Raw genomic sequence first — 25,118 nt, forward strand, 5'->3', positions numbered from 1 at the left:
GTTTTTTATTTGTGCTGGAAACAGTGCTGATAATACAGGGATGTTTTTGTTATTGCTGAGCTGGTCTTACACAAGCCAAGGCCTTTTCTGCCTCTCACCCCACCCCACCAGCAAGGAGGCTGGGGGTGCACAACGATTTGGGAGGGGACACAGTCAGGACAGCTGACCCCAACTGAACAAAGGGATATTCCATACTGTATGGCATCATATTCAACATATAGAGCTGGGGAAAGAAGGAGGAAGGGGTGACATTCAGAGTGACAGGATTTGTCCTCCAAAGTCATTATTACATGTGATGGAGCCCTGCTCTCCGTGGGAAGATTGCTTCCCACCTGCCTGCCTGTGGGAAGCAGTGAATGGAGGAATTCGTTCATTTGCTTTGCTTGTGTGCATGGCTTTTGCTTTCCCTGTGAAACTGCCTTTATCTCAACCCATCAGTTTTCTCATTTTTACTCTTCAATTTTCTGCCTTATCTCACCATGGGTGAGCAAAGAGTTTTATAGGGCTCAGTTGCCAGCTGTGGTCAAACCATTACAAAGGTTCATGTTTTAAAGGGGCTTTGAAGAAAAGATATATCTCCAAATTGATCTGTGGTTTGAGATACACGGAGCTGCAGAGATGTGCATGAATGAATTCAAAGGGATTGAGGTGCCATGGCTTTGCCCTCTTTCAGATTGCATTGGCTTTACCTGGTTTATATAGTTTATAATCACTATGGAGTGAGCAAAGTGAGTTAATGGGTGCATAGACTGAAGGAAACCTGGTTTAGATCCATATTATGCTGAACGAGAGGTGAAGAGGTATTGGCAATGCTCTGATTCCTGCAAACAGCTATAGAAAAAGACTCCACACTGAAAAGGGAAAAGGGAACAGAGATGTATTTTTATAGCACTGCTTACATCTTTATATCTGTGCAGTTTAAACACTTTTCATGATCTGAACTCAATGGTTCAGTCAAGGAAACATGACACAAAATACTAGGTAATATTGTATTTATTTGTAGAACATAGTTATTACTTAAAGCAAGACATGCAAAATAAGAATCCAATACCCAGAAATGGCATAAAGATATGGCACACAAACTTTGCTCCTCCAACTATTTGCAAATTACTTCATGTATTTGTTCAAAAAGTTGATTCAGAAAAGCACAGCACCTACAAAATGTGAAGATAGCTCAGTGTGCTGTAAAAAATAGTTCTCACTAAGTGTTTAACCATCTTCTGACGTCTTTTGTACTATAATAAAAACAAAAACAGTATCACAGTACATACATTTCTTTTAAGTACTTATTTATAGTTGTCATGAGGAATTGTCTTGATAACAGAATTCGCAAACAGACTTCTATCATTTTAAGTTTCTATCCAAGCAATGCATTTCTGGAAGCATTTCATTACTTCAGGATCTATTAGAATCATTGCTGTAACTCTTTTTCCTCTCACTTCCCTGACAGTATGCTGCTGTGTCTTTGATGACATATTAATTGCTTTTTCTCTGTGATTTCCTTCTGGTGAAGTGGCTGCACTGCCTCACTGGCCACTTGCCACTTAGGGTTGTCAAGACTTTGATCCTCATTGGGGTTCCTGGCTCCTCAGCTACTTGCTACAACTGGTTGTTCTTTAGGGTGTTTCAAATCCCAGTATCCCAGTTCCTCCAGAAGCAGACATTCTCCATCTTGTCCACCAATGCAACTGTGTTTGACTTAACACTGGATTTATCATAAGAACTGCATTTATTAAGGCAGGAAAACAAACATCAAGTGTAACACCACCATCTGCGATAAAATGGCTGAGGTCCAGCTGATCCAGCAGCTTGAATTCATTAACTGTGAACGCCTGTCCTCAGTAAGTACATCCCAATGCTTTCTATCTCACATTTCTATTAGCTATTTGCCTTTTGGTTCATGCATTGGATAACACAGTTTCCAATATCATACTTGGATGTGTGATCTCCTGCGTATCTTCCTCTCATGCTATTAGAATTTTTTGGCTCTTGCTGAGCAAAGCATAGTTACAAGGCACTAGCAGATCCTGATTTTCTATAAACAATGAAGTAACAATGTTCTGAAATACCAGACCCTCTTATGCTTTGAATTGGAGATTAAGAAAGTGCCTAAAACCATTAGTTTCTTTTTAGAAAATCTTACTTACTATCTGTAGTCATGGGGCTGAATTGAAAATTATCAAAAAGGAAGGCCAGAAGCAATGAAGAAAACTCAAAGAGAAGAACCTCACTCAGTAAAGAACACTTTTATCTTCTTTGTCTAAGGAAATAAGGCCAGCGTGCTAACTGTGCCACAGCGCTTCCTCACAAAATGCCAAAAATAATTCACTATGTGGCTGAGGGGGGAAAAAATCAATGAAATTTGAAAAAGTCTTGAAGATAAATACATGTGTCAAGTTTTTGAAGGTCAGTAGTTGACTAGAACAAGTAGGCTGACATAAATACCCCCACTGGGAAAGAAACAGTTGAAATTCTTCACTATGAGGATGATGAGGCACTGGAACAGGTTGTCCAGAGAAGCTGCAGATGCCCCATCCCTGGAAGTGTTCAACACCAGGTTGGATGGGGCTTTGAGCATCCTAGTCCAGTGGAAGATGTGTCTGCCTAGGGCAAGGGTCTTGGAACTAGATGGTCTTTAAAGTCTCTGCCAACCCAAACCATTCTATGATTCTGTGAAATCACCAGCAGTTGCAAACAGGTGCACAGTCAGCACAGCTCTAAGCCAGCTGGAGAATGGGGTGCCTCTGCCCTGGGGAGGTAAAACTGAGTACTCAAGAAAGGTGAATTTCAGAGGTGGAGCATGGAGCAGTCATTAAGCAGGCTGACTACTAGGTTGGTGTAGGAAAGTGGGATCCTCCGGAGCCACTATTTTCCTCATGTATGTAAATCATGTGTATAGATAGCGATTCTTGAAACTTGGTAAGCAATGAATAGATGAAGGGACGGGAAGAATACGTGGCTGAGGTGCTGCATTGTCATACTGTAAATAATGGGCATAGGCAATCAAGATTTGCTTCACTAAATTAAGAGAATTCACTAAAGGGAAAACTTCTAAATAGCGATTAGTTGTATTGTTTAGAGAATCTCCATATATTCACGACAATTCTCTGAAAACTGTATGTCTTTGTGGTTTTCAAATTATCTATTATGTAAAAGTCTGTTATGTAAGCACATACTAATTTCATGGCATAGCCTTTACTTTTATTCTAGAGAATACTTTCTCGGTAACTATAGTACGTGCCTGTTTTTACAGCATATGCTTGTTTCTGTTTTCCTTGTTTTTAGCAACAGCTTCTAAAGAGACTGTTTTCATCATCACTACCTTTTTTATTTAGCTGCAAACCGCAAGTCTCCAATAAATTAACCCAAACCAGCTCAGCTGATTTGGCAGCTGCTGTCACTACAGTAATAGACAGCTATTGATTTCCACATCTTTATTTAAATTCAACTGAAGCTCAATAGTGCTGCATATCAACATCTTAATGCCTATTGTGTTTCTGATTTCTAAATGGCACCTGCACTTAGTTTATCACTTTTTATCTGGCTTTTATTTTTCTCTAAATTCCAGCCACTGTCAACAGGGGATGCAAATCTGCACATCATTCTTTCTTTTTATTCTCATTTACCAGACAACTTAGTATGTGCCACTCAAATAACTTATACAACATTTTCAACCTATTTTCTGCATCATACTAAAATTTGATTCTTCAGCCTAAATCTACATGAAGAGTCTTCCCCGTTTGCTTTCATTTTGTGGCTACTTGTAAATAGAATGATGAATTTACATATAGAACTTAATCCCAAAGAATATTTAGATGCATCCTTAACTCCACTCTCATTTTAACACAGCTATTAAGTTTGTGCCCTCATTTTCCTTTTTAGAAATTGAGGAGGAAGGTAAGGAGAGGAATTCAGGGATATGTGATGAAAAGATTGCCTTCAGCTTCGATTGTATAGTTCAATTTTAATTTTGTTTATTAATTTCCAATACAGTAAAAATAAAAATTAAAGTAAAATAAAGAAAAAGCCTGCCCTGTAAACATTCAGAGGAACCACTACTCTATGAAGCAAGGACCACACGTTTTCCATGCATCACAGCTATGCTTTCTACCTGTGTACATACTTTCTAGTTCAAGACCTTCACAGTTGAAGAGACAGAAATCCTGGCCTATTTGTTGCTGAAAAGAAGATCTGATGCTGTAAGGCCAGAGTCCACAGTGGTTCATTGAGGTTGTAGGTTACATGAGAGAGCATGAAAGAGCTTTAAGGGTTGTTAAAAAGTACATTTCACAGTTGTAAATTGTACTTTTAAGATGCTGAGATTAAACTGCCTTATCTCTTTGCCCATTTTAACTACCTTGGTTGAAGATATGACATGTGGGTGAGAGTAAGCTATTATTCAGTTGGATGCTGTTTTTAATTTCATAGCGTAGATAATGTATTCAGAAACCTTTACTTTGAAGTCAATCTGCATTCAGTGCTGTTAAAGAGTATCAAGTCTTTATACAGTTTATGGGATAACTTTGATTAGATGCAGTTCTTACTCTGTGGACAGAAGCATACAATACCTAAGAAAATGATGGCAATTGTGTATTGGAAGTTGGTTATTCAAGAGAAAGCCGTTTGTTTAGCATATAATACTTTGGGGCTATGAGATAGGGAAGTGTTTGCAGTTGAAAAACAAACAATAAGGACTGCTTGAGAGCAGATTGTCCTTATGTTACTTCACATTACACATATCTTAAAGATCACTTAAAGTTATCTTGCTAACTTCACCAGAATCCCTAAGAAATGTGAGCCACGAATGGGGAAGAATCAGTTTGCCTCCCCAGGGAACCACCTTGTCTGTGCAGTAGCAGATGTGAAAGTGACCTATTGTCTGCGAAAGGTGGCACTAAAAAGTCAAACCACACCAAACTCTCATTGGGCAAACCAAACCAAAGCTGGAACAATATTGGCTGAGTCCAGTCAGGCAAAACTGGGTAAGATCCTCCTAGAAAAGCACTCTGGTTACAAGAAGCTGGGGCAAAACATCTGTAAGGGTTTGCTTGGTGTAGATGCTACCTCTATTTCCCTTCTCAAATGATGCTGTTTATCTGACTTAAGAACAAGGAACAACATTTTGAAGCAACATCAGCAGCTGCAGATAATTCTTCTGGAGTTACCAGGGTAGCAAAGCAAAATAAAACTTGGTATCCAGGGTTACTTTTGGTGGATAATTTATAAATAATGGTAAGTGGCTGGTTCTCTGCAAATATCCTTGCATGACCAGTGATGTCTGTCTTCAGGTCTTCTGACATCACACTCATTAACAATGCACTGACCGGTACCCAGAAATGGACCTACCCCAGGGCAGCATCAAGTGCAAGGTGCTCACCTGACTCTTCTCTCTTAATAAGACCCCACAAGCAACTGCACAAAGCACTGCCACTTTTCTAGTAGTTTGAGTTAAAATCGGATGATATGAATATTTCCCACCAGGTTAATCTTCTGTGGAAGGCTTCAATTGCAGTTTCCAAGTACAAGTGAAGGGAAAAACCATCCTTGGCCTGTGGTAGAAGCACCCTCATCACTCTCCTTGCAGACTAGACACTATAGGGCTCCCTGGAGGTGGGGGTGGCGGGGGATCCCCACAGACTGGCAGGCAGGGCCTATCCCATCTCCCCAGCCCTGAGGGAGTGACCAGGAAGGGACAGTCAGGGCTGGTGGTGGTCCCACGGCCCTGACATAAACACACTAACTTGTGCTTTGGGCAGGAGCCAGAACTGGTGCAAAATTGCTAAGCCATAAATAAGATGCTTGTCAAGCCAGAAGATAAGCATTCCTTGTTTTGCTGATATCTCTACACACAATATTGTAGTATTGTTATTCATATCCTCTAACACCTTAATCATTTATCGCTTTCCATCTGTGCTGCAGACCCAGGACTTCATCAGTTAGGAGCATCTGCAGGTCTGTGAACACCCCAGGAGAATATTTTTTGCACATTTTTGTATTCTGTTCCTATTGCCTAAAGAAACAAACTGAAGTTAATAAAAAGTAATCCTTTGTTGCAAAATATAAGGAAAACATTTATTTTGCTCTGACCCTGTTACTTTCTCTCACAATTATTTTTCAAATAAAAGCTTATTCTCTCATTTCTCTGAAGCTTCCAATTACCTCCTCAAATAAAAAGATTTATTTTTATTCAAGCAGGGTTGTGAGATGTAATATTTCATTGTTTTACTGTGTGACGAGGTGGATTTTATTTTCCCCGAGACTGTGTTCAGTGATGCACAGTAATTTCTGCTGACTCATTTCCCCAATCAGAGAACGTGGACTCTATGAAGCCCAGTTAAGAAGCACGAACAATCCTGTGGTACACAGATGGGACACCATGTAGGAAAATGCTTTAAAACAAAACAAGCCAAAAAAAAAAAAAAAAAAAGCCCCTCAGAGCACTGAAAGGACAAAAGAGATTGGGCTGAAGCATGCTTTACTATTGAAATTTGTGTACAAACTTTGGAACCATAGTGCAACTTAAGAGATTATGCACCTACCCTATTGAGAGCACAGTATACATGGAATTAGTTTTTTTTATTGTTTTAAAGCTAGAACACAATCCATACAGCTGGATGGGGAAAGGCAAAGTAGAGAGTAATGACAAGAGAATATCTACAGATACTGGAGATTAAAGAAAAAATATTAAAATTCAATTACAAATTTCTGTAATTGGAAGAAGCGACTATCAAAATACTTAAATTGCTTGCACTACTTGTGCTAGTTATAAACCATGAACCAGAGCTGCTCATTTACATGGGCCATTCCAGCAGCCCCCACTAGGCTGGGCTTGCTGTAGTACCATGCAATAAAACAAAACCAAACATGCATTTGGAACACGAAACTAACTTCTCATTGTTCACTGCTCATTGCATTTCTAAATTTTAGGCCAAAGACATGCACAAACATAGTTTGATTAATAAGCCTACATGTACGTAATACTGGAAATACAATGACATATCCAGAGAAAACATTCTCTCTCATCAGTTAAGGTTGCTGCCTTAGTGAGTTAATGCCCCAGACCAAAGTATAATGTCAGCTCAGGGATGATTCAGGCACCTCTCTACTACAGGTTTGCTACAGGGACCCACAGTGACCCAACATGGCAAGGGGTTTAGAGGCTTCTAAGAGGGTCTTAACATTTCTCCGTGAACAGCAGCATCACCCTTGTACTACTACACTTGGGCCTCTTCTGCTCCAGATTTACTGTGCCTTTCAGAGAATAGTTCTAAGGGACCAGATCCCACCAGTAGCAGAAAGCAGCCAGCTCTGCTGCCCAGCTGAGAGCTGCCTCGCTGTAATTCCCTCCTGGCATAGTGTCACACAGTATCTCTCATATACTGCGGATAGAAATGTCCTCTATCAGAAATGCTGTCTGGCGCTAACAACATCCAGATAAGGTGTAACTACGCTGAAGCACTCTGCAATTTGCTGACAGCTTTGTGGTATCTCCTCGGATGTTTTATGCCCTATGCAGTCCATGATTCAGCACTGCCTGCTCCTGTAGCCCAGAACCGGAGCAAATGCTGGGCATTGTGGACTACACGGCCTACCTCCTGTGAAACCTGCTGCTTTTTCTGAGTCAGGTAATAATCTAAGTGGGCTCGAAGGTGAATTTTGGACAGATAATTAAATATAACACCCTATAAAGAGAATGATTATTAACCTTCTGCCACGAAGCTACATCAATCTTCATAAACTAATTTTAACATTGAACTTTGTTAAACTTGAAGAAAACATCTGTGGAGACAGATTTTCATCTGTGTTAAAAAATACATTGCTGTGTGGCTTGAGTACTGTAGATCTTTATGTACTTCTAATTTTATAATCAAAGAAATGATATCCCTGGTGAAGCTCATATTTTCTTCGACAGAAAATACCAAGACTACTTCTCACTTCTTTATGAGGAAAGTGGTCAAAATAAAATTGTTCCAGAAGACTGCACAATTTTGTTTCAGGTTTTATTTTTTGTTCAATTTTATTTCCCTTTTTATCCATAGTACAGAACATAGATAAGAATTTTGCAAGAAGTTTTGATTTCCTTAATTTTTATATTAGAGTCAGGTATGAATTCAAATCTTCTCTTGCCAGAGTGTGAAAACCAAGATTTTTCACTGACAAGAAATATATCTCTCATAGACAATGTCTGAAATATCTCTTTATTGTGAGCATCCTCCAGCTCTCCTTCAAACCAGTGGGCCATGTATTATGTTAGCAACATTTATACTTTGAGCCTAAATTTCCAAATACTTTTACTGATTTTATTATAAACATTTTATTTACTTAATTGCAGTTTTATTAGAGGGTTTGTTTTTTCTCAGGAACTGCAATGGCATAACTCCTTTATGCCATTTTGCTTATAAAAGGAATATTAAAGTGATGAAAACACCTTATTTAGGTATATATTTAAATAACTCCAAGAACTGGATTCCATATCCTGCATAGTAACTCTAGACGATGTCCTAGATGCAATGACATGGTTATTTTTTTTCTGCTCTATATTTAGATAGTCTTTTTAACTGTCCTTTTCTCTTGGAAAACGGGAGATGGGCTTAACTCCCACCAGTGACTGATCAGCTGCTACTGTCAGTCCTGAGGTCAGGTGTATCACCTGGTTTTCAGAATACCAGCATGTAGCTCAGCTGAGCAGCAGATGGACAAGGGTGTACAAGAACTGTGCATACACATGAGCCGAGACAGATGGCCTGAAGAGTGTTATTCTGTGGGGAGCAGATAGATTTCCCCAGGAGATGCTGTGATAAGAGGCAGAAGGGCACAAGTGGTGTGTTGAACTTCTCTGTTTTGAAGAAACAGAGCTGAAGACTTGAAGAACAAAGGGAGGCTTACCATCCTGTGGCTTCATGGTATTATTTGCATGCTAGAGAGTTAGTTTACTGGCTTACATGATTGCTTCTGGCACACAATAATACTCTTTGTAGCTCTCCAAAAAATATTTAAATCCTCTACTCTTTTGCCCAAAGCACTATTATGTGCTGTGGATGGTAGCGATTTTATGATAACACTTTCAAAGTTTCACTATGATAGCTATATTAAAACACCAAACACTACAGAAGTAGGATAGAGCTGAATTCACAGAAATAATTTCCTATGAGGGCATAGAATACTGATTACAATTTTATTAATCTGGAATAGACTGGAATGATATTATGGCTCCACTGGTGTCCATCTTTCCATTTCCATCATATGGTGATTTTTATCAATAGAGCTCAAAGTATGGCGCAGTTAGCTCTTCAGCATAATGTACAATCATTGTAGTGCAGGGAATGTAGCCTGTCTGCCCTCAGTTTATTCGCTTACTATAAGCATTCACATTTTCTGCCAGAAATGATCTGGAGACAAATGCAATTTTTACTTTCTTTAGAAAACTTCTGCTTGCCTTTGCAACTAAAATATTGGTGAAAAGGACCCTAAAATACCAAAATTACTAACATGCTGTTTTCTCCATCCCCCCTCAAAAAAGAAACCCTTTGCTAAGTAACATGTCTCCTGATGTTATTTGATTACTTTTTCTGGGATTTAAGAATTGCCACTGAGAACATACGGGAATTTTTATCCATAGGCAAGGGAGGCTATGTTCTCAAGTGTGGTCAAAAAAAAATCACATGGTCTCATTTTACATCTGTGCTGGTTTAAAGGTAAACCAGCAGGGGAAATGAACCCAACTCAAAAGAGAGATTATAAGTCAGAATAACAATTTAATAAAATAATACAATAAGTACGATTATACAGACAAACAATTGGTTTTAACCCACAAAACCCAAATATATAACCCAGCACGCTGGGGCATGAACAGAGTGGTGTTCTTTGGGCCCTCTGAGTTCAAAGGAAAAGGAGAGGGGAAAACCTGTTGGTGAGAGTGCTGTTGCAGTCTGGTCAAGAGTGGTGATTGTAGTCCGGTCAAGAGTGATGGTTGCAGTCTGGTTGAAAAGTGGTGGTTGCAGTCCAGTCGAGAGTGGTGGTCTGCAGTCTGGTTGAGAGTGGTGATCTGCAGTCTTCCTCTGGATCCCACGAGTGGTTAAAAAAGTCCCAAGACTCCAAGATTATATATTCTCCAGTTCAGGCAGGAATGCTCGGTACTTCCCTCAGGGCAGGGGGTTCCTCAATGGGCATGAGGACAAAAACACCCTTCGATCTTGCAGGCCTCTTAGCACCTAGTTTGTAGCCTGATGAGTCAGGCTGCTCTGGGCAGAGGGTGTGAATAGTCTATTGATAACAGTTTCTGGGGAATGGCATGGAAGGCTATAGAATACACAGTTTTGGGTTACACCCATCCAGTGATGAACTGGGCCCAGTTGTTCTAACTAGGACAACATCATATTCTCTTTTCTTTATACTGTTCCTTTTTATTTTGTTAGATTAAATGGCAATTATCTTCTTTCCTGCATTGAAGTTCTTCAGAACAGGAGGGAAATTACTAGGTACTAATCACTACGATCCTTAGTCATTAACTGCTGGATAGAAAAGGACATTTTTCCACTTGGTCTAGACCTTTATCTCAAACTACAGGTTTGCAATCCACTAGACAAAAAAGCAAACTCCTTGAGACAAAGAATGGACACAAGGAGTGGAGACCCCTCTGAATTCTTCCAAACAATATCTCAAATACTCATAAATGAGGCAATTGGAGCCACAACAGGCAAGATAACAGTCAGGTGTTCCATGAGATATGCCATGAGATACACGGTGAAGGGATTTCCATGACATAAGTAGCTAAGAGATTTCCATGAGAAGTGTGAATGGTGTGCTGAGGGGAGGACTATGACCCTTATCACTGCAGTAAGTCAAGTGGAAGAGGGAGTGATGCTAAGGTGTTATGGTTCTGTTCTGCCCCTTCACTAGACCCACAGTCTTTGTAATCCTTCTCTTTGTTACTCTAGAGATCGCTCATTTATATATAAATTGGCGCCCCCACCTCTATTTATGACGGCAGTACAGTCTCACCGTCCATTTCTTCCAAAAGTATAAACTGGCATTTGAAATCCTACATGGCTGAGAATACAACTACCTTAAAGACAAATCAATGGACTTGCTACTCTCTCCTCCCCCAAGCAGGGACACCTGTGGTAAGATGTGCGCCTCCTACTCTGTCAGAGTATACCCAAGAGCTTCAGGATGAGCGCTCCTTACACACCAAAGAGCCATGTGGACTGGTCCAATACTGGATCTGTGACCAGTGATTTCTCTTCCTCCCCCTATCTTTTTCTTTTCTCTCTATCTCTTTTTCTTCCACCATTCTCTTTCTCATATGATATTGCAAGGTTTACCAATATAGTCTTTTGCTACCCATGTGCCTTTATCATTCAATTAACAAATGTGAATTTTCTTTCAAATAAAAGTGTTACTTGTTAAAGGACCTCTAGTGTTGTTTCACTGGACCACTAGCCAAGGGTATTTTCAAATCTGAGTCACTTTCCTCCTCTTCCTGTGTTGAAAAGTAATAAGAGATACCAACTCTTGACCCGATCAGTGGGCAGGGAGATCTGGGAAGTGACTTCTCAGCTTTAAGGCAGGAGAGGTTTGAGCAGTGCCAAGACAATGGGAACTACCTGGGAACTGCCAGCTCTCGACTGCTACCCCATTTGAAGTTATCTCCTCCTTCCCTTGGTGGGAGGATCATGACAAGGTTGTTTATTCTGAGAACTAAGAAAAATACTTTGTACTGAATGGGGGTGAGAGAAAAAGAGAGGCTTAGACATATACCATCATGCAGAACAGGAACTCTCTTGATGCCAGTGTGTCTTCCCCCTCTTCTGAAAGCAGAAAGGTTCATTTCTTGCTTACCAGTTTTTATGACATACAGATGAGAAAAGTTCAGTTTCACAAGTGCTTTACATTAAAAGTCTCTAAAAGCCACCATCACTACCAAAGAAACAGAAATCCTAACCTGGGAAAGAAAATCTTTAATAGAAGGCATGCACAGCATAGAAATAGAAAAGCTAACTAAAGGACAAGGGCTAATATACTAGAGATTCACAGCCCTGTGAAGAGCCTTGTGAATAAGCCTGCGAATGAAGGTCACTGAATCATGAATTGTTGTCTGCTATTTCTATAAGGATTCTAGAAGTGTATGATTTTCTCTCATTTCCCATTGTTGGTTGAGTCCAGACTTCATTAAGTGGAGGAGGGTGAGCAGCAGGCACTTGTGGGACTTTCTCACAGCATCAGGTCATCAACAGCAGGTGCAGGACACTTGCATGAGGAGTCACACCTTTGAGGTCCCATGTAGGGGGACAGACAGCATGGCACTTTCATGACCCTTCGCCTCAGTAGCCATGATGGCAGTTGCTGTCCTCTGCCCGTCCTGACTCCTGTCATCAAGTTCAGGATGAGAAGATTTGATGTTCACATCTTGCAACATAAACCTGGATGTCCTACCTTTAGATGGAGCTACCTACCCAGGCACACGGCTGCATACCATGAGGGAGTGAAACAAGGTTGCTTCATCACTTCCTAGAGAAGTACATAACTTCTGCTGCTCACTATCTTATGGATTGAATCAATAGGCATCCTGGCCTGTATGAGAAATAATGTGGCCAGCAGGATCAGGGAAGTGATCTTTCCCTGTACTTGGCACTGGTGAGGCCACTCCACGAGTACTGTGTCCAGTTCTGGGCCCTTCACTACAGGAAGGACATGGAAGTGCTGGAGCAAGGGCAGAGAAAGGTAACAAAGCTGCTGAGGGGACTGGAGCATAAGTCATATGAGGAGCAACTGAGGAAGCTGGTCTTGTTTAGCCTGGAGAGGAGGAGGCTCAGGGGTGACCTTATCACTCTACAACTACCTGAAACGAGGTTGTAGCCAGGTGGGGGGTGGCTTCTTCTGGCAGGCAACTAGGAACAGGATGAGAGAACACAGTCTCAAGCTGTGCCAGGGGAGGTTCAGGTTGAATATTAGGAAAAATTTCTTCACAAAAGGGTTGATTAGACACTGGAATGGACTGCTCCAGGACAGTCACTGTCCTGGAGATGTTTAAGGAAAGACTGGATGTGGCACTTAGTGCCATGGTCTACTTGACATGGTGGTGTTCTGTCATAGGTTGTACTTGATGATCTCTGAGGTCTTTTCCAACCTATCGATTCTGATTCCATAATAGCTAAATCCCAAAAGGCACATCCAGAAATAAAAGAACTTCATTTAAAAAACAAAATAAAAAATTAGGGTCTTCTTTTAGGAGGGAGACAGAAAGCCTCCTAAGGAAACTCCAAACCACTGGCTTGGCAGTCCTTCAGCTGCTTCATGAGAGGATTAAATATTTTCACATGTTTTACTGAAGTGGTATTTATCATTAGAAATTGGTTGACCTGATTTTGCCTTTCCGCAGTGCTGACAGCCCAGAAACTCACTCTTTACATTGCTCTTCTCACACAGTCTTAACAGCCCTTAGTGTGTCCTCTCTCCTCCCAAGTGTTTCACCCACAGAATCACAGAATGGGTGAGGTCAGAAGGGACCACAGTGGGTCATCTGCTCCAATCCCCCTGCTCAAACAGGGTCATCCCACACCGGATGGCACAGGATTGCGTCCAGATGGTTCTTGAGTACCTCCAGTGAAGGAGACTCCACAGTCTCTTTGGGCAACCTGTTACAGCGTTCGGTCATCCGCACAGTACAGTTCTTCCTCACGTTCAAGAGAAACTTCCCGTGCGCTACTTGGATCACACACGATTTCCCACCTTCACTCCTCCCTGAGGATCCACCTCCCGCACCGCACCCGCCCACCGCCTGTGATGTCACAGCCCGTGCCCGCCCGGCCCCGCCCCACTGAGGGCAAGGGCGTTTTCCCCGCCCCCTCACCAGGGTGCACCCACTGCGCCTGCGCTGCCCTCCACTCTTCCTGTTGCTTTCTTCCGCCGGCGCGCGGGGTGGGCGGAGCAAATGTCACTGTCCTCGGAGCCCATTGGCTGCCGGCCGGGCCGGTGCGGGTGCGCGCGCACTCTCGTGCCCGCCCCTTCCCCATTGACCCCGCCCTCCGCTCCCCGCCGGGGGCTCCGTCGGGCACCGCCCGGGGCCGAAGGGTCGCGACCCCCGCACCGCCCCCCTCGCACCGCCCCCCCGCCGCCGCCCCCCCGCCGCCACCGCCCCCGCTGCCGCCGCCACCGCGCGGGGGGGCCCCACCCGAGCCGGGAGCAGCCACGGTCACCGGGGCCGCAGCGTCACCGCTTCGGTACGTCCGGGGCTCCGAGCCCCGCTCTCCTCACCCCTCACCCTCGCGGCTCCGAGGGGTCGCCACCCGGGCGGTGAGCGGCCGTGCCGCGGGCGGCGGGGCTGGGCGGCCCGGGGCCTGGGCGAGTCGCCTGTGCGGGGAGCAGTGGGTGCCGCGGGCCAGCTGCGCGGTGATCGGGGGTGCGGCGGGGCCGGGTCACCGCGGCCGCGTGGACCCCTCCAGGGGCTGTCGCGGAGTGTCTCATCCCTCTGGCCTCGCCTTCCCAGCCTTCAGGTCACTTTCCTCGCTCGAGACAACGAGCTGTGCCCGCGTTCCAGCGAGCGGGGGGGGGAGGCCCCTGGCCCGGGGTTCTGGGGTACTCGGTGCAGCGTTCAGCCCCAGGTCGCCTCACGGGCCCCGCTGTGCAGGGGTGCTGCTGCTGCGGGGTGTGGGCACGGTCGTCTCCAGGTCGCGGGAGTTTTAAACGCCTCTCACTCACACAGAGCGGTTCTCCCGCTTTGCTCGTCAGAGTGCGGTGCCCAGGCTGGCGTCCACGTGCATTCCGGTATGCCCTAGGGATCCCTCTGCCTCTGGGTTAAGTGCGGTGTTTGCTCCCGTCAGGGTTGGCTCCGATTACTGTCAGCATCGCTTCGTGTGCATGGGCATTACTTTGAAAAACTCGCCTTCCCTCAGTTCTGTTGTCTGTAACTACCTGAAAGGATGTTGTGGCAAGGTGGGAATCGGCCTCTTCTCCCAGGCAGCCAGCGACAGGACGAGAGGACATGGCCTCAAGCTGTGCCAGAGGAGGTTTAGATTGAACATTAGGAAGAATTTCTTCACAGAAGGAGTGATTAGACACTGGAATGGACTGCTCAGGGAGGTGGTGGAGTCACCATCCCTGGAGGTGTTTAAGGAAAGTCTGGATGTGGCACTTAGTGCCACGGTCTACTTGACATGGTGGTGCTCGGTCATAGGTTGGACTCAATGATCTCTGAGGTCTTTTCCAACCTAATTGATTCTGTGATTCTGTGTTTGAAATTCAAACAGGCAAGATTTCTGTATTCCAGGATGTTTCCTTTGGCTTTCATAAATCATCAAACAGTGTTTGTTTATTGTTTTGGTTTTGGTTGTTTTTTTTTCCTCAAGACCCTTCTAAAATTATTCAGAGTTATAAGAATTCTGTCCTATTCCAGCATAAATGCCTTTAACATTAGGATGTGGCGTACTGGATTTAGTAGCTTGGAATACTTTCCTCTCATTTTCCTACATTCCTTTATAAGTTGTATGCAGAAGCTGAATTGACACGGATATCTAAATATTTTCCTGTCTTTACTGATAGACTATAAAATGAGGTCATAGATCTATTGGGTTCAGGCTCCTTATAAAAAGTCTCTTTTTAAAAAGAAAGTTACTACTTATTCTAGTATTTAATTATGAGCATGTAGTTTTGAGTATGTAGTTATTAGTTTCTCATATGGGTCTAATATTCCATAATCTGCTTCCTCCTATGTAATGTTTAGCATGTGTACTTTATTTTCTGGTATTTTATCCACAAAATCTGTTCTATGCCCAGGTTTAGTCAAGAATTTAGATGTGCATCTTGACTTGACTTTGCAGTTAGTCAAAATCAATAAGACTATCCATTTAGTTTGATGATTGGTCCCACTGAAATGCAATAGAATAACTAAAGGCTCTTCTGTAAGCAGTTTGTGTATTCAGGTCCCAGGATGCACAGTTTTCTGGGAAAATAAAGTATTGAATACTAGTAGGAAGGTCACTGGGGACTTCGAAGGACAGAACTTGATACCTTAGGCTCTAAACCATATTTTATGTAATGGCAGCTTCAGACTAGCCCTGTGTCAAGTTTGCTTAAAATTTCATGCCTATGTAGGCTTTGAAAGGAAAGAGGAATTTTTTGTGTATTTTCCCGACACCCGCCCCCAAATCTCCTGTACTTCCTGCACTTTTGTTCGTGGAGTTTCTTTTGCTGTCTCCCTCCACCCCCATCTTTGAGGATTCCTCTGCTTCTTGGTTTATATCTGTCCCACAGAGTCTGAGTAACAGCTGTGAAATGAAACATTCTTGTTGATCTCTGTCTGTCGCTGTTTGGCAAAATTATAAGATCTAGCACAAGGCAATGCTTCATGTCCAGTTTTGTGTGATGGCACAGGAATAGGAGAGGGTCTGTAAAACTAAGACTTTTGAACAATTAGCGTTTTTACTGCTTATGTTTGTGTCTAAACATTTTGCAAGTTTAGCTATTGTTGCATGGTAAAATTTTAGTGTGGGCATTTGATTTTATAATGCTTATTGCTGACTGATTTACTTCATTTTGCAGGGACTGAAAGTACTGTTGAGGAAACAACAAAATGAGTAGTCGACGAAAACGCGCACCTCCGTCGAAAGTAGATGAGGAGAAGAAGAAAAAGCTCTGCTGGAACATGCATGAAGACCGGAGAAATGAGATAGTAACATTAGATGATGAAGTGACTAATGAGGACCATGTTCCAGTTCCAAGCACTTCTGCATCCTTCATTGTTATAAATGATGATAGCACTGATGAAGATCTTGTACAAAAAGAAGGCAGTGGCTCAAAATCTGTTAAGTTTTTGACAGTTAATGATGAAGAAGACTCTTATTCCATCTTGACTCCTGTGTCTGTACAGCTAAATATTATAGTCTTGCCATACCGTGCAGATGGGTCCTGGAAGGTTCTGTTGGGAGAATTTGCTCTACATCTTCCTTCTGAACAAATTCTAGCTGACGAATTCCATGAAAGGAGCTTCACTTTAATGAGAGGAGACTCTGACGATCAGCTGCAGGTCTGTGTTCATGAAAGAAGTGAAGAAGAGTATAGTAATGAAACTAAAGAATACCTGGGTGCTTATGAACAACGTATTTTGGTGGAACCAACTTTAAGTGGTGAAATATTGGAAGGCTTGAGATGGTTGCAAAAGAAGAAGATAATTGGACTTTATCAAAGACCTGGAGAGGCTCAGACTTTAAAGGTATGCATTTGTATACATTTTGAAAGTTTTTCTGTTTGAAATGTAAAATAGAAACCTCTGAACAACAAAGTCTGGCAGCTACCATATATTTTATAATGTGATGAAAATGTATAGTTTCTGCATGCTTTTGTAATGTTTTCAGTGTGTTTTTTTCTGAAAATGACTTTTTACTTTTTCACTATTAGCAATGCATTACCCAAAGGAATCACAGAAGCTTTTAGTTACAATTCCTCTATATGGTATTTTTAGTAGATTTATTATATCTGTCTATACGTGCTGATTTTCAAAGCACTGTTGTTATTTTCATGTTCTTCTGTTTATAATATTCTTGTAATTTTAACAGCTAATTAAATTATTAACCCTTTCACAGGTTGGAATTTACCTTCTTGAAGCTGGGCTAAGTAAACCAGAGTTTCTCAGTGATGGAGGTGGAAGGCCCAAAAAAGCCAATCAGCTGATTCAAAAACTCATGGAAAAGTTCTACAGTTTTTTAATTCCAGGTAATGCAATAAAGTTGATTGTTGACAAACAGTTTTTTGTTATTAAAGTGTGTCTTGTGTGGTAGTTTTAAATGTAAGGAAAAATGGTAATTATTCCTGCCATCTAGACTGACTTTTACTTTCAAGGTAATGTTATTAGGTATGTCAATATTATTATCTGACCATTAATCATATGCTAATTAGTTTATGCTGAAATTAGAGGTGATAATATTTCTTCTGTACAGATCTCTGTGTTTCTTCTGAAACACAGAGATGTTTGAGTCCTCACCTTTTTGGGAGTAAATACAGTTTTCACTGATTCTTGTGGGTTGGTTGAACAGATCTACAGTAGCTTCTCCGAGTTACACAAGAACTATTTAAACGAACCAGGAATTAAATTTGGAAAAATTTTGTTCCCAGGTTGGTGCCTATCACAAAACTATGGAATAGATTTCTGTGTGTTTTATATTGTATAGCAGTTATAATGTAAACCACTACAAAATGCAGCCTTATGACGGTTCTGAAAATATACCACTAAAGATTTACAACTTCGAGCCTTGTTGTCATTTTGGAATTGAAGATATGTTTGCCAGAATATAGTCAGTAGTAATACAGATTTATAGAGTGATAAATGATGGCTTACGAAACTTGTGAAAAAAAACCAGTCTTGTTCCTGAGTGTAGTATTGATTCAAAATTTGAGCTGAAGACTGACTCAATAACAGTGACTGTAGTATTCTGAGTTTGAGGGTTCTTGCAGAAGCAAGAGAAGCCTAGCACCCCCATACAGTTGTACTTAATTTAAAAAGGCAGAATTGTGTAAAAAATTAGGCAACTTGCTAAAGAGAAGCTTAAAATGAATGCTAACAGAATAAAATCTGAACATCCTTACTTGCTGCGAAGAACAAACATGGAACTGTAAGAAGAGACTTGAGGTGTACCAAGGGGTGGGCCAGTATAGCTAAGTATGTGGGGAAGGGAAGGTATTGCACATAAGAAGTCATCCTTCCAAAAACTGAAGTAATCTGACCGACACAGATATGTCAGTGTAAGTTTAAAAGCACAATAAAGCATATCCAAGAAGTCTGAAGTATAAGTAGTTTAAGGTATAGAAATGAATAGTAAGGGTTTTAAATGTATTAGGAGAAATACGTCATCATACATGCATTAGAAGCAGAATATTTTCCAGAGAATTCATGGACTTGAGATGACTAAGGCATATGATAGAATGCTGAAATAAAGTAATGCTATAGCAGAAAGCACGTTTTTCTTCTCTGCATATCTTCTCATTGAGGAAGAGTTGGGGAAAGAGATTGTTTGCAAAGAAAATGACCAGTGACTTATTCTGAGATCCAGAATAATTTTCTGCTGGAATCTGAGGCATCTGTCTTCACTACTCTAAAGGATATATTTTTATGGACTACGTGGTTCACTGCTGCTTACAAGTGAAGAGGCATTTGCTGGAAGGGAAGACATACGCCTCAAAGTTACTGGAGCAAGAATGTGGATGTGAGTGATTGGGTTGCTAGTTGCTGTGTCTTAACTTTTCAGAAGCCATGTAACCAGCTCAGGTTCATAAAGCAGCTGTGTTGCCAAATGGTAAATATTCTGACCATTTTTCACCATGTACGTTTTGGGTGTAGCATAAAATAACAACAGAGTCTTTATTTTATGCCAATGAATGCTGTTTAAATGGCTAAGTAAAATAGCTGTTGTGGAGAGGAGAAATAAATGATTGGTAATCACCAGTCAAGTCCTACAAAGGCATGTGCAGCTTAATGTATGCTTTGAGAAAAAGAGCGATTGGTGAAATGCTATCAACAAAGTTTAAATATATTATTCAGCATAACAGAAATGAACAACAACTAAAAGCTTGCAAGCAGATTAGGCAGTGCAACTTCAGTAGAAATTCAATAGATAAATATAGAGCAATGCAGAAGAAAAAAATTATGGCCTCTTTGCTAATTGTTGCAACTTGGGTTGTAGTTGAGTAGGTAGGTGTAGAGCTCAGTAAATGTGTCACCTTAGTGTTCAGTGCTAGTCAAATCAAATCAAAGGTAAACAGTTATCCTGGAAGTATTAGAGAACAAAACAGGATCGTTAAACCACTATGTAAGTCCACAGTGTGCATTATGCTGTGCTCTGAATTCAGAAAAAGTGTCACACAAATGAACAGTATTTGTGAGGGAAGACCCCAGGTGATAACACACTGTGAAACTAGTTTCATTTTCTAACAGTTTTTAAGCACCTCCTTATTGATGTAGCATAAAATAATATATCCTTGATTGTATGCTGATGAATGTATTCCTTTTAAGCACTTCTAGCAACTTAGTCATGTTTAAAATGCACCTGTTTAACAGAAATAGTTGATTTTTTTTTTTAATTGCTTGTACTTATGTATTTGAACACTTGTCAGTATCCATCTAAAGTGAACTCTATGCAGCAACATTCCAAGATGAGGTTTCTTGTTCTTCCCACTGATAAGCAAATTCTTGTGTTGATGGAGTTGTGCACAAGGTTTTACACAAATAAGAGACATGACCTCTGAATCCCTACATTTTATTTTTTATATATTTGTTTTCCTCTATGTCATGGCTAGGCTTCGCGAACGAAGATTTGGGATTCCTCTATGTACTCATTCCATTAATATCCTTCTAGAGATGGTTTTGAGACTTTGTGGTAGGCATTCCATCTCAAGTTATGGCAAGCATAGCATAGATGCAGTAAGTAATCTAAAAAAAAAAAAAGTGACAAAATATTTAATATGGAATCATAGAATCATTGAATCACTTAGGTTGGAAAAGAACTTTAAGATCATTGAGTCCAGCCTATAACCAGCACGGCCAAGTCCATCACTAAACCATGTCCCTAAGTGCCTCATTTACACATCTTTTAAATACTTCCAGGGATAGTTACTAAACCATTTCCCTGCACAGCCTGTTCCAAAGCTTGACAACCCTTTTGGTGAAGAAATTTTTCCTGAGATCTGATCTAATCCTCCCCTGGTGCAACTTGAAGCCATTTCCTCTCGTTCAGTTACCTGGGAGAAGAGTCTGACCCCCACCTCACTACACTGTCCTTTCAGGTAATTGTAGAGAATACTGTGGCCCCCCCTTGTCTGCCTTTTCTCCAGGCTAAACAATCTCAGCTAACTCAACCGCTTCTCATAAGACCTGTGCTCCAGACTCTTCACCAGATTTATTGCCCTGCTCTGGACATGCTCCAGCATCTCTGTATCTTTCTTGTAGTGAGGGACCCAAAATTGAATGCAGTAACCTCCCCACATCCTTGTAGTCCTCTGGAGTTGCCAGCTGCTTGTTCCAAGAGTCATAACCTCTCTTTTTTCCCTGAGTTCCAGCCAAAGCTCCCTGTTCAGCCAGGCTGGTCTTCCCTGCTACCTTATCTTTTGGCACAGGGGGACAGCCTGCTACTGTACCTTAAGATTTCATTCTTTAAGAATGTCCAGCCCCTTTGCCTTTCAGGACTGCCTCCTGAGGGACTCTGTTAACCACACCCCTAAACAGGCCGAAGTCTGCCCTCTTGAAGTCCAAGGTAGCAGTTCTGATGGCACCCTTCCTTACTTCTCCAAGAACCAAAAACTATCATTTCATGATCGCCATGCCCAAGACAGCCTCCAGTCATCACATCACCTGCCAGCCTTTCTTTGTTCATGAACAATGCATCCAGCAGGACATCTTCCCTAGATGGTTCACTCACTGTGCAGAATATGGAGAAGCTTCATGAATCAGCAGAATTAATTAGTAGAGTTAACTACTTTTTTGAGGAAATTGTTTGCAGAGATTTATTTTGTTTGCTTTAATAAATAGCTGGTTTTATAATAGCTTGTATCCCATATCTGCCATATAATATTGCATGCTGCTTGTAGCTTCAGTGAACACAGACATAAATTACTTAAAGATCCAGCAAGCTGCTTTCTTAATATGAAAAAAACCATAGTCTTTATAATTAAAATAAAAAAAAAAGGAGACTAAAATGTCTGTTTAATTGCTGTTTGTTCTAGTGAATGGTAAATGGTTTGGGTTTTGTTTTCCCAGTGTTTACAGTGTCATGGAGCTATAGTAGCTGGCAAAGTCATATTACATAACATTTACCTTCAATTTTCTTAAGAAGAATAAATTCTTTGTATAAAGATGGTTGTGGTATTTGTATATGTTATTTACTACCAAATGCAAAGCAACAAGTTTTCCATTAATCTAGAATAATGGGGAAAAAGATTACGTTTTCATTGATGCAGGTACAGCCATCTGGAAATGGAAAGATCCTTCTTCAGGTGCAATAGCAGAACTGTAATTCTGTCGTTGAAGGAATTAAGTAGAGTACTTGAAAAGTGTCAGAGAAACTGAATTTTTAGATAGTACAATACATCTGTTTCTCAAATGTAAAAAAGACTAAGATGAAACCTGTGTTTTTGAATTACATTTTGAAATGATTGAAAGCATAGTTAAATATTCACTGTTAAATAAGTAACTGAGAGAAAGGTAAACTTCCCTAGCATCCCTTAAAAAAATCCCTGTGGTACATAGAACCATTTAATCAGGGAAAAAAAAATCTTTGAAAGAATGAACAAAACAAGAAAGGTGTGGACAAAAAATACCCAATTATATGAAAAAAAATTGCTCTAAAGTATATTGTAGTCTTTGCTCCCCTGTAAAATTCTGGATCGACTCAGTTTATATAGAAATCAATTTATTATGCTTAAAACTGTGAGATTTGAAAACTGTGATTCTAGCAAGTATAATGATAGGTGTCATTGTAGATTGAATTCATTTATTGGAGTTATACTTTGCAGTCATTCTAATTTTCTGCTATTTTCCTAAAGTGAGGGATGTGTGTTAGAGGATGCCTTTGAATGGTTTCTTTAATATATAAAGCTGAGTGCTTTGCTTGGTGCTTTTCATTTGGCCATAATATTAATAACCCCACATGTGTACTCTGATTGCCTGGTTTACACTGCAAGTCTTATATGTATATAGTTTTCATGACTATATATAAACTCAGTGTCTTTCAGAATTCTCTTTTCCCTTGTGAAGCACTGAAATTGTTTCTTTGATTTAAAAGGATTAGGGGAAAGCACTGATGGCTGCCATACTTAGGCACACCGTTCTTCACCATCTATTTGAATGAAAGGGTGCTTTTTTTTTCATGAAAGAGCCTATTAGCAGCTCCCAAACCTTATTTTAAGATTAAGTTCTCTAGTGTTTGTGCCAGGTACCTCTCTTCTTTGCTAGCCCAAGACATAGGAATTATAATTTCATTTAATTGTGCCTGTCATTAGCTGTTTTATTAGAGTTTTTAAGGTCACTTTAAGGTCACTTTATGCTGGAAATGATGGCTCTGACTTGCTTCCAATTTTTTTTTCTTTTTTAGAAAAATTTTGCAAGGTGACTATCTCCAGTGCTAGCTAGGGTTTGTATCTTTCTGTATTTTTTTGGTACCAGTGTTTTTAATTTGAGAACTAAAACACTGTTAAAACTTGTCCTCTAAGTCTTTTGTTCTCTCACTTTATGTCAGTTTCCTAGAATGCTGACCCTTGAATTTTTCATGAATTTTTGTTCTGCCGTGCTTAAGTTCTTTGTATGCCCATATATCCAAATTTTGTGAAAAATACATAAGCACAAAGTCTTCTTTCCTAGAGGGTAGAAAAGAATAGTAGGCCTTCTGTCCTGAAGGGTGCATACTTCTCTTGAAGTGTTTTTTTAATTTCCAAAGTATGCCTTGTCTGAATTTTTGCAATGATGCAAGTAGTGAGAATTAAGTGTTGTCCTACTGCTACAATTTTCTTATCCAGATGGATAACTTAAGTTTAACATGAAAGCTCTCTGAAGAGAATCTCCTGTATTGCTTTTTAAAATGTGTTTTTTATAAAGAAAGACTTTATTTCATAAAAAATGAATGACAAATGCTTGACAACTCACTATGGTTTTCTCCTTTCTGTAAGGTCATTGACCCATATTAATATTTAAATGTGAAATGTGAGATATTTGTGATTCTGTACTAGTTGAAAATGTTTAGTGGAAGGTCTTTATCAAATAAATAAGATCTGGTCATTCTATACCTAAATTCTAAAGAAAGAGCTTTTCTGATTATGTATACATCTGTGATCGCCATAGCACCCTACGATTAACTTTCAGCTGTCCTGGTTTCAGCTGAGATAGAGTTAGTTTTGCTCCTAGTAGCCGGTACAGTGCGGTGTTTGGGTTCAATGTGAGAATAATGTTTGTAACACAATTATGTGTTACTTGTTGCTGAGTAATGGTTACCCCAGGTCAAGGACGTTTTCCACAGTTTCAGTCCTTGCTCTTCCAGTGAGGAGATGCAAAAGGCGCCAGGAGGGAGCTTGGCCAGGACAGCTGACCTGAACTGGCCGAAGGGTTATTCCATACCATAGAACATCATGCTCAGTTTATAAACTGGTGAGAGTTGGCTGGGAACCACCAGTCACCACTTGGGGATGGGCCGGGCATCAGTCAGTGGGTAGCGAGCAATTGTATTGTGCATCACTTGTGTTTCTTGGGTTTTGTTAATCTCTCTCTTTTTCATTGCTATTACTATTATTACTGTTGTTATTATTTTACATAGTTTTACTTTATTTCAGTTATTAATCTGTAAAGCAGTGCTCATTGTTTACTACTGCTGCTAGCTGAGTTAGGTGCAGTCATGACATATGTTTAAATGTCATTTTGCTTTGCTTGCTTTCATCCGTTAACTAAATATGTTGCAGCAAAATTTACTGAGATGTTGTCCCAATTTGATTGATAATGAACATCTTGAATTATTTGGTGTATGCAGATGAGCTGGAGGAAGATGAAGAAGAATCTGACATGGAACTAGAGCGACAAAATATTGAAGAGCTTTACGACTTTGTAAGACACACCCATCAGCAGGATATCCAGTTACTTAGAAAGGATGTGCAGCATCCTGCATTAATTCCCATTCTGAGGCCATACCAAAGTGAGGCTGTGAATTGGATGCTTCACCGAGAGAACCACACAAACGCTCCAAGCAGTGGCAAGTATATGGATCTGGAAAACTTGCATAATTGAGGGAAGTGTAATTGTCAGCAGTAATGTTTTCTTGCTGTTCGATTAGAAGTTTTGTTAATTATTTCTTTGCTATTTCCATAAAAGCTGTTGTTTGGTTAGTACACTAAATGATAAGCTAGGTCTTGCTGAACAGCAGCTGATGTACCTTGTTGGTCGTGAAGCTCTATGGAGGTAGACTTCAGCTTTTTGTCTCTAAATGTCACAATAAGGCTGAACAATTCTAAGCAGTGTGCTGTTTGTAGAGAAACCTCACAATAGTAACATGAACACTTTCTTCATAGAAAATGCACTGCACTTCTTATGGCGGGAGGTGATCACTCTGGATGGAGTAAAAATCTACTATAATCCATTCACTGGCTGGTATGTT

The 25,118-nt window shown here is 40.8% G+C and overlaps 1 protein-coding gene across 5 annotated transcripts in view; it reads left to right on the forward strand.

Moving 5' to 3' along the window:
* Positions 1-13,990: 13,990 nt before the first annotated feature.
* SHPRH (SNF2 histone linker PHD RING helicase) overlaps positions 13,991-25,118 on the forward strand; it is a 55,383-nt gene continuing 44,255 nt past the window's right edge. The window contains exons 1-5 of one of the 5 annotated variants that reach the window (XM_039385696.1): positions 13,991-14,222; positions 16,540-17,209; positions 17,580-17,709; positions 24,498-24,716; positions 25,033-25,111. In XM_039385696.1, the coding sequence (XP_039241630.1) occupies positions 16,571-17,209; positions 17,580-17,709; positions 24,498-24,716; positions 25,033-25,111 (1,067 nt within the window). In that variant the 5' untranslated portion in view covers positions 13,991-14,222; positions 16,540-16,570. The other 4 variants (XM_027739514.2, XM_027739515.2, XM_039385698.1 and 1 more) reach the window with 4 other exon arrangements.

This window comes from Pipra filicauda, unplaced genomic scaffold, assembly GCF_003945595.2.
Source record: "Pipra filicauda isolate LSUMZ 115617 unplaced genomic scaffold, ASM394559v2 scaffold42_size3861933_pilon, whole genome shotgun sequence".
In the NCBI taxonomy this organism is placed as follows: Eukaryota; Metazoa; Chordata; class Aves; order Passeriformes; family Pipridae; genus Pipra; species Pipra filicauda.